Source organism: Sinocyclocheilus anshuiensis, unplaced genomic scaffold (assembly GCF_001515605.1).
Source record: "Sinocyclocheilus anshuiensis isolate Anshui unplaced genomic scaffold, SAMN03320099.WGS_v1.1 scaffold334, whole genome shotgun sequence".
Lineage (NCBI taxonomy): Eukaryota > Metazoa > Chordata > Actinopteri > Cypriniformes > Cyprinidae > Sinocyclocheilus > Sinocyclocheilus anshuiensis.
In genome coordinates this window covers 1,216,424-1,225,526 of record NW_015546055.1, presented here as the reverse complement: position 1 = coordinate 1,225,526, position 9,103 = coordinate 1,216,424, and the positions used below count along the sequence as shown (strand labels likewise).

At 37.0% G+C, this 9,103-nt stretch overlaps 2 protein-coding genes across 2 annotated transcripts in view; both read left to right on the top strand.

Annotated features, from left to right (window-relative positions):
* The window catches only part of LOC107699252 (zona pellucida-like domain-containing protein 1), a 5,600-nt gene extending 5,080 nt beyond the window's left edge, over positions 1-520 (top strand). The window contains exon 10 of the mRNA XM_016500448.1: positions 96-520. Coding sequence (XP_016355934.1) covers positions 96-271 — 176 coding nt within the window. The 3' untranslated portion in view covers positions 272-520. The remainder of the gene's footprint in view (positions 1-95) is intronic.
* Positions 521-5,618: 5,098 nt separating this feature from the next.
* The window catches only part of LOC107699269 (zona pellucida-like domain-containing protein 1), a 5,726-nt gene continuing 2,241 nt past the window's right edge, over positions 5,619-9,103 (top strand). The window contains exons 1-8 of the mRNA XM_016500475.1: positions 5,619-5,646; positions 5,756-5,881; positions 6,120-6,340; positions 6,476-6,660; positions 6,962-7,034; positions 7,127-7,224; positions 7,309-7,389; positions 7,615-7,783. Coding sequence (XP_016355961.1) covers positions 5,637-5,646; positions 5,756-5,881; positions 6,120-6,340; positions 6,476-6,660; positions 6,962-7,034; positions 7,127-7,224; positions 7,309-7,389; positions 7,615-7,783 — 963 coding nt within the window. The 5' untranslated portion in view covers positions 5,619-5,636. The remainder of the gene's footprint in view (positions 5,647-5,755; positions 5,882-6,119; positions 6,341-6,475; positions 6,661-6,961; positions 7,035-7,126; positions 7,225-7,308; positions 7,390-7,614; positions 7,784-9,103) is intronic.

Sequence of the window (9,103 nt, the reverse complement as noted above, 5' to 3'; positions counted from 1 at the left end):
AGAGGATTGAAAGAAAGAGTGTGCGATAGAGTTTGAACGGTGGGTTACATATTGTAAGAAGTCTTCCTAACACTCTGTGTATGTGTGTGTTTCAGCACAGTTAAACAGCCCTCCATTCAAAATGAATTCAGCGACGAGTGCCTTGATTTCTGCCATCGCGATCCTCGCCGTTATGAGCATGTGTTTTTTCATCCTGTCTATGTCACTGCTGAGAGGGAAATATATGCCACCAACACCCCTGTCAGGAACTCACAACCCAGCATTCAGCTAAACGCACACACACGGCTGTTCGGTCAGCTAAACAATACAACAATACCTGTGTGCGGAGATCTTCGGTTACACACAATCATACAGTATACAGGGAAATAATATCATAATATCACTCTACACAGCCTTTAGCTAAATACAGCTGCCTATTTTTGGTCACAAAGCATCAATACAGACACTCTCATCATTGTAAATTTGCATAACACACAATCCTAAACCATAAGAGGCTGAACTCTGATTGGAAATGATTCTCACGCACACAATAATCAGGAATAACGCCATTAAAAGATGCACTCAGTAATATTTTCCTCATTAAAATGTTTTACAGATAAATAAATGTAATTTTGACAAAATCATGTACACTCACATGAGATTCTTAGTCATACTGGTAGACCAAACAAATCTGGGGGCTGCCATGTTGAGATCACATGACCAGCTGAATAATGCTGCGTTCATGCCATATCGTAATTACCGTAATTTCGAGATGACAGCACGTGACGTTCTACTCGGAGCTGTTCACGTCCTCGGACTCGGAATTATGCTTTTCTATGGCAACACTATCAACGCCTAAACACAGCCTGCAGTGGTCAGGTGGTACAGCGGTCATGTGGTACAAGTCGTAGCTCTCAGAAAACTCCCAGTTCACAAATTGTAATTACGAGTTCTACGAGGACGTGAATGCTTTTTACAAGTTGGAATCTTGTAATTACGGGAATTCCGATATTATACAATATTCTCTGTAACGTCTCTTGTTTTTGGATGATTTCACTAATTAAATAAGTAAGTCATGGCTGATAATGCCTTTCTAAAACTGAAAACATTTGATTTTGCATAAATCTGCATCCACACCACTAGGTGTCAGTATAAGTCCAAGAAGACTCGCCCAACATAAACAAAAATTTTCAAGTGCACTTTTAGGCCCGAACATGCTCTATGCATGTACATGAAGGCAGACGATTCTAGCTACAACAGATTGTGCAACGCAAATGCTTTTTCTCATCATTGCTGCAAGTGGAGCTACATCTAAAACTATCTGCTTTTACGCTCAGATTTCTTTTTCAGGTCAATTGCTGTCATGGCGGAGCGACAGTTTAACCCCAGTCTTGGTACGCAAGCTAGCTAAAGTCAGTGTTGATAGCAACTTAGCGGAACACATCTGGTTTAACGGCCAAGTTCTCATGTCTGCATTCATGTACTTGTGTAAAGTATATTTCTGGCTTTAAAGGGATAGTTTTCATTTTTCACGTCATTCCTAACTTGTATGATTTTCTTTCTTCTGTGGAACTAAGAAGATATTTTCAAAAGGTTTCTAGTGTTTTTTATCCTTAAAATGAAAGTCAATGGGGTCCAATGCTGTTGTTTTGGACCCCACTGACTTTCATTGTAGGGGAAAACAACAGATGAAATATATTTCAAAATATCTTCTTTTGTGTTCAGCAAAGAAAAGAAAGTCATACAGGTTTGGAATCTTCAGAAGCTTAATTTTTAGGTGAACTATCCCTCTGATTATTTCATACTTTAAGACGTGATTGTTACACCACTACATGACAGCACCACAATTTGTTTCTGTCTAGAAAACAACCCTGAACCACCAAAATAATACAATATATTGAAAGTGATCGTAGTTACACAGTGTAACACAAACATGAATAGAATTTATTTTTAACAAACTTATTTAATTGCACTTGTAAATTAACTGATCAACAGAGCAACAAACTGTTTTTTTACTTGTATTTAATTTTAAATGTCAATTGATCCAGATCTGTTGGTGCAGCATAGCTTAAAGTTAATACATCAGCCCCTTGCTTTACTATTGCAGGGTTTAAGATCAGTTACATGAAGGACATAAGCAAAGGTATCTAATAGACCTGCCTAACACATATTTCTAGTTCAGTGAGAATATTAGAGGCTACAGGATGGAAAGTGAGGAGTCTACTCATCACAACGGCACAAAGGATCATGGGACACCAGTGATTCAGAGTACATTACTCGCTATAATAATTAGTTTGAGTTACAAGAGCTGAGAAAGAGACCATAGGAAACAAATGTAAAGGCGAACAGCAACCTAGATCACTATGCTATGTGATTGAGGTGGATGAGAAGACCATTTAAGATATTTTTAGTTTTAATTAATTTAAAACAATTATTTGTTTTTACTCATTAGTATTCATGTGTCTCAGTGATACTCACTGAACAGTAATAAGTCTTAGCAGTTAGTTTCACATACTCTAATATTCAGTGTTAGCTATTTTTTATATTTTTATTGAAGATATTTGAATGGAATTTATGTCCAAGATAATTTAATTAAATTTAACAACCCATGATATTATCCCCCAAACACGCATTTGTATTACTTTGTAGAGTTTTTTTCCCCCTCATTTTTAACAATAAAGTAAATTCAGATGTGTGTCTGAATATTTTATTTGCAGATTTCCCTGTAGTAATTACAAAACACACAGGGATCACAATCCATTATTGTCTTTTTGAAGAAAGCACGCTTTTAAAGCTCTTCACAATCTTAGTAACCACCATAATGCCAGCTAAACAAAGAGCATGTATCCATATCAGACCTTTGAAGACTTCCAGGCTTATTATCTGTGACATCAGTGACAGATATTAATGGGATTGTGGCAGAATAAATGAATGGCTCAATTTAATCTGAAGAATTCTGGGTACAGAAGGGCAGGGATGAGACACATAATGTCCTCTCTGGATATGAAAAACAAACAATCCTTCAGAGAATAATTCCTCCTCCCCTGAGCTGAGCTCTAAACAAGATATATATTATCAGTACCATGGTAATCATTCAGGTACCATAGTATATATCAAAACATAATGACATTTCCTTCTGAAACCGTTACTTTACCATATTACTGTCAGTGTGCTTTATGTAAGAGTATTATAGTATTGATTTCAAAGCTGGATGGTTTCCATAGTGACATATGACTATAACCTTCTTTAATAAAAATCCACCTTTGTTCCTGACATGAATTTCCTGAAAATCTCCTCATCTGCCATCAAGAAGGGTTGAGCGTCAGCATAGAATACAAGGATTAGTTTTTTTGATTTGGAAGTGACCTGAGAGCACAAACTCCAAATCATACAAGCCCAAACTTTGACACAGAAAGTGCTATTCTGAATCCTAATGACAGAATGGTGTTGAAAGCAGTATTAGTTGAATGGAAAATAAATTATATATATTACATGAATATAAATTTGTTATATCTTTGTTAAATTTTGTATTATATATACTATTTTATTATATATACATTTTTATTATATGTACTATAATCCTTCAAAATTCAAATATGCTTATTTGGTGCCCAAGAAATATTTCTCATCCTAATGGAAACTGATAGTTTTTTTCAGGATTCTTTAATGAATAGACAGTTCAAAAGAATAGCATTTATTTGAAATGAAAATCTGTTGTAACATTATAAATGTCTTTACTGTCACTTTTGATCAATTTAATGCAATCTTGCAGAACAAATGTATACATTTCTTTAAAAAAAAAATCATGCTGACCCTAAACCCTGAATGGTGTGTATGAACATCATATTTCCTAGAAAAATAAATGATATATTGTTTTATATTAAAATGGAAGCTACAAGTGAAAGTTATGCCAATTAAAAGTTTCCAATATTCAAAAATACAATAGAAATAGCAGTAAATGAGAATTATGATTTAAAGATATTCATGTCATTTAACCTATGATTTGACCCTAACAGTGAAAGTATAGCCAATAAGAAATCTGTTTGGAAGGAAGGAATCACACTGCTGACATGTGACATGGGCAGGGGTCATGCTTACGCTTTATTAAACCCATCTGTGATTCCCCACAGATTCACCTGAGATTTATCTGGATCTGTGGCTCATCACACTAAAAATGAAAAGAAAAAACGCTGAAACAAAGTGATTAGTTTGCAGCTTAAAGCAGAGCCCTCTCATTACAGAGTAATCCACTGACCTTTTCACACCACTTAACAGTGTTTACACTCAGTGGCTGCCCTTCAATCAAACGTGCCCTGTTTTTGGACCTCTTGATATATGTGATAACAGCATTAGATGAGTATGGTTGGTGTATAAGCGTTAAGTGACTAAATAAGCATTAATTGGGAACATCTGGTATTATTTGTATTTGTATCTTTTTTTGGGTGTCAAGCTATCAACCAAACTACACACAGTAAGTGACTCAAGACTCGATTGAGATATTACTGTGAAGGGATGATAGTCAAAACAAAGCCCAGGAATGCACTGTGATGTGCTTAATGAATGCTTTACTCACCCTTGTAATCATGTTGTCTGATTTCTGATCCATTTAATTGGTTATCCAATAATGCCCAGTGGGCTTAATTTATGAAACACAGACAGAATTAATTTTCTAGTTTGCCAAATCATTCTTATGTAACTTGTTGCAACAGTTTTGTCAACATACCTGTATGAAAAATTAACTTACAAAAACACAAAATACACATATTTTATGAGATAGATAGATAGATAGATAGATAGATAGATAGATAGATAGATAGAAAGGCAGACAGATCTATCTAATAATTATTACTTAAAATTGTTACTATTGTTATTGGTTTTCATCATATAACTTAATTTATTACAATTATTAATATTTATTTAATGTATCTGTCATGACAAACCCTGAAAACCCTTCTACAGTGTCAGGTTTTGTTAATGTAATATTCCGTATATTTCAACTGTTATGTCAAGAGTAGTTTCCTTTAGCATTTTGAAGAAATTAGACAACAATGGCTAAGCTAAAACAGTCATATATGGTTTTCGGGGAACACCTTGTCCAAAGAAAACAATGTTACCATGGAGACTGACAATCCACGAAAAACAGAAATAAACAACACCAAACAATTTACTCAGCTGTCTATCCCTGTCAGGTTTTTCCATCAAAACAGTCACATGCTTAAGACTCCCTTTTGGTAAATCATGTGTGTTTGCATTATCATCCTTATTTTTTGTGTTGCTAGGGTTCCTGACATTTCGTACAGTGTTAAACTAAGGTGAAAAGAGCCATTGCTGTATTGTCGCTACTCCCCGGAGGCACGACACTTACTCCTTGAGGTCTTGTATTAAGATGCCAAGGGTATCCATGTTTAAGTAGACAAAAAAAACAGGCCATTGTCACCTGCCTGTCTTTGAAGGCCCACGTTGTGTAGAGTTTCAGCAAGTGCCTTCAGGCTGTCAACTACGGGACTTTATTCACAAAAGGGCTGGTCCCAAACAGTGGATACACCAAACCTCTCTGACCTTATTTCATTCCCATCCCACAAAAGAAAGCGCTCCATAAAAGGACACCACAGTTCAGAAGATCTCACAGGCAGAGGATTCCCAAACTAACCACAAGCATGATCCAAGGTGCGTACGTGTCCTAGGACGTGTAACTGTGGGATATGCGCCGAGCTCCCGGGATGTACCAATGGTGACTAACTGATTTTGAATATGGTGTATTTTCTTCCATGAACAGGTTCACGTTCAGCAAACAGCAGGAAAGAATTTCTCCTCAACATCTTCCTCTTACTCCTAGCTACAAAATTAGACAAAAGCTTTCAGTTAGCGCTGAGTGACTGCGGATCAGAATATAGACGTCCAGGTATAGTTTTCATTTCTGACTGAATCACACAAGAATGAATTGCTTGTTTACATCGTAAAAATATCAGAATTATTTGAATTGGTTTATTTTGATATATGTCTGCGGGTGTTTTCAAGCTTGTAATTCTGTCCAATTTGATTAACAAAACCTTTATTAGATTCAGTGGGGTTTTTTTTGCCTCAAGTAAGACTTTATACTGGTTTTTCTGTAACTAATCCTGTCGTTCTTGTCACGACAGAGTACACAGACATCTCTGTAGACTGTGGAACGGAGTACATCAATGTGGCAATCAAATTCTGTCCTGTCATGTACACCGGCTACAACGAATCAGAGTTAATCCTCAACAAAGTCATGAATAACCCAGATTGCAGGGCGACCCTCGATACTACAGTCTTACCTCCCATGGCCCGATTTAGGTTCCCGCTTAACTCAACCAATGCCTGCGGTAGCAACTTTGTTGTGAGTAATAGCTATAAATCAAAGTAAAGTTATACCTCAAAAATCATATAACTTAATTTATTATTCAAAGTCAAAACTAAAGGGTCAGTCTGTTTTTATGGCTTTAAATACAATTAATTCCTAACTTTTCTCCAGACAATAAGGAGTATAGGGACAGGAGTATTCTCGGACTTCTCCAATATCGAGACGGTCAACATCAGTGGAATTGTACAATCGAAAGACATCACAACAGGCACTGTGACGTATAACGCTGAGCTGAAGTACTACTACTCATGTGCCTATCCTCTGGAGTACCTGATCAACAACACTCGGGTGGATGTGTAAGCGCTAATTTTCTGTCATGTTATAGCATACCCGGTCTAAGATCTAAGATTTACTAAGGATAAAAGAACAAAACTCACTGGGGAATAAGTGTCTTGGTGTAGTATCACTCTCTAAGAACATGTTAAATCCAATTGGTTTATCCTCGTTGTTGTCCTCAAAGGACAGGAAGATGAAATTATATTCACAATAGAGAGATACAATGACACATATACACACACGTCTAGTCTCGGGGTTGTCCACATTGAGTGATTGTGGGCTTTTTCAGGTAAACTTTAACCTCGATCTGTCTTCTCACAGGTCGGCCTCCTCGATTGCAGTAAAAGACAACAATGGCAGTTTCATCAGCACTCTGAGTCTCAGACTCTTTAAAGTCAGTCCCTAAATCTCCATGCATCTATTGATCAGATCAGCTAGAGACATATGCTTTATATTCATTTATCTGAACATCTTTTCATTTCTCAGGACATAAACTACACAGAGCCTCTCATCATGCCTCCCCTCGGTATTGAGCTGAGGACAAATGTGTTTGTGCAAGTGGAGGCCACCAACTTGACCTCCCAGTAAGACCTGTTTCAATGAGTTTCATCATGGCAGTAAATTAATCAATTTTGCATTTAAGTTGACAATTATTATGTATTTCACAGGTACTTTGTGTTGCTGGACAGATGCTACGCCTCCATTTCCACTACACCCACCACCAGAAACTTCTACAACCTCTTTGTGCCGTAAGTTTAATCATAAAAGTAGTATTATTCATCATCATATTATTTATAATAATTTATATAGATATATTTTTGTATGTTAACCCTTAAAAAACTACTGTGGTAGTACTATGGTACTTTGATCTATACTATGGTCTTCACGGTTACTATAGTCATGTCATAATACCACTGCACAATGTTTATAAGATGAGAGAGAATCATTTGTTGTTTGATCATTTGTTTGATCAGCTGCGGCAGTGAACAGCTCACTAAAATGCTGGTGAATGGGGAGATGCAGCTTGCTCGGTTCTCGTTTCCGGCCTTCCGCTTTACAGAGCAGCAGAACCAGACAGTATCTACATACTATCTGCACTGCATCACAAGACTGTGTGAAATATCAACCTGCAGTACATTTAGGGTAAAGCCATACAACATATAGAGCTCCGGAGGTTGACGTCACGCACTCTAAACTCCACCATTTTGGCAGGCAATCAGGAGAGCGCTAAAGCATTGGTATCGACAGTTGTACAAGAATAATTTAAAACCAGACTATTTAGACCTTACAAACCTTACTATTTCAACATGGTGGACAGCTGCTGTGCGCCAGGATGCCAGAACAGGCAGGGGAAAGCTAGGGTTGCCAACCGTCCCGTATTAGCCAGGACGTCCTGTATATTGGGCTTAATTTATGTGTCCCGTACGTGACCTCCCTTGGCCCGTTTCTTGCCCCTCACACAGTATTCATTAAGTAAATCAGAAAATCCTGAACATAACTGTTTGAAGAAGGCTGCAGAATCCTCAGCCGGCTGGTCGCTCCCACTTGGCTACCGCCAATTCCGTCCGTGTTTTGACTTCAGTAAATCAGTTTTGGCAAATACAAACTACGTGATTATTTTTCATGAGCCCAACATCCAGCCGTGCAAGAAAACATGCAATCTACCCGAGACGTGATCAATAAGGGAAGCCGTCTTTTATTGCAAAATAGAGAAAAAACATTTTACATTTAAGTAAGCTTCTTAACCTTGTAGTCTATCTTATTCGTAAAACACACAAAATGACCAATAAAAAAAAGTGTCAAGCACCAAAAGCAGCCCATATTAAATCTATAACTTATCTTTAATTCAAAAATACACATTTTCATATATATAATACGCCAATGTCGCAATTTTCGCAATGTCGTATTTTTATATATATATACGCGATTGTCCAATAAAGCAAAGGGGAAATCATTTTATCGTATTCCTAAGGATCCCGATAGACGACTAAAATGGTTCACTGCAATAAAACATGCTAACCAACACAAAATTTGGGATTAAACGGATAAGATTTCATGACATTTATGATGTCTACTGTACTCACAGTGATATAGCTATGCTGGCTACCTACAAGGACAGCTAGGGTCGATTATGTTAGCTAACAACACATTTGACTTACCCTTCCAGTGACGACATAGCAGATTGAATATTCATCAAAAAATTAGATTGCGTCCATTTGTAACCCTCCAGTTTGTTTTCCCATTTATTGACTGACAAGTCTCCTGTCCCCATATTGGGAGAAATCGGAAGTGCAGAGGCGTTGTGTGCGCTGTGTGAACATGACGTACTTCTAGACTAAACGTGAATGTGCATTAATTCATCCCACTCCCAAAAAACTGATTTGCTATTCATCAAAATGAATTAAAACAGTGAAATGCAAACTCAGAATATGACGCAAACCTGCAATAATTAAATATGTTAAA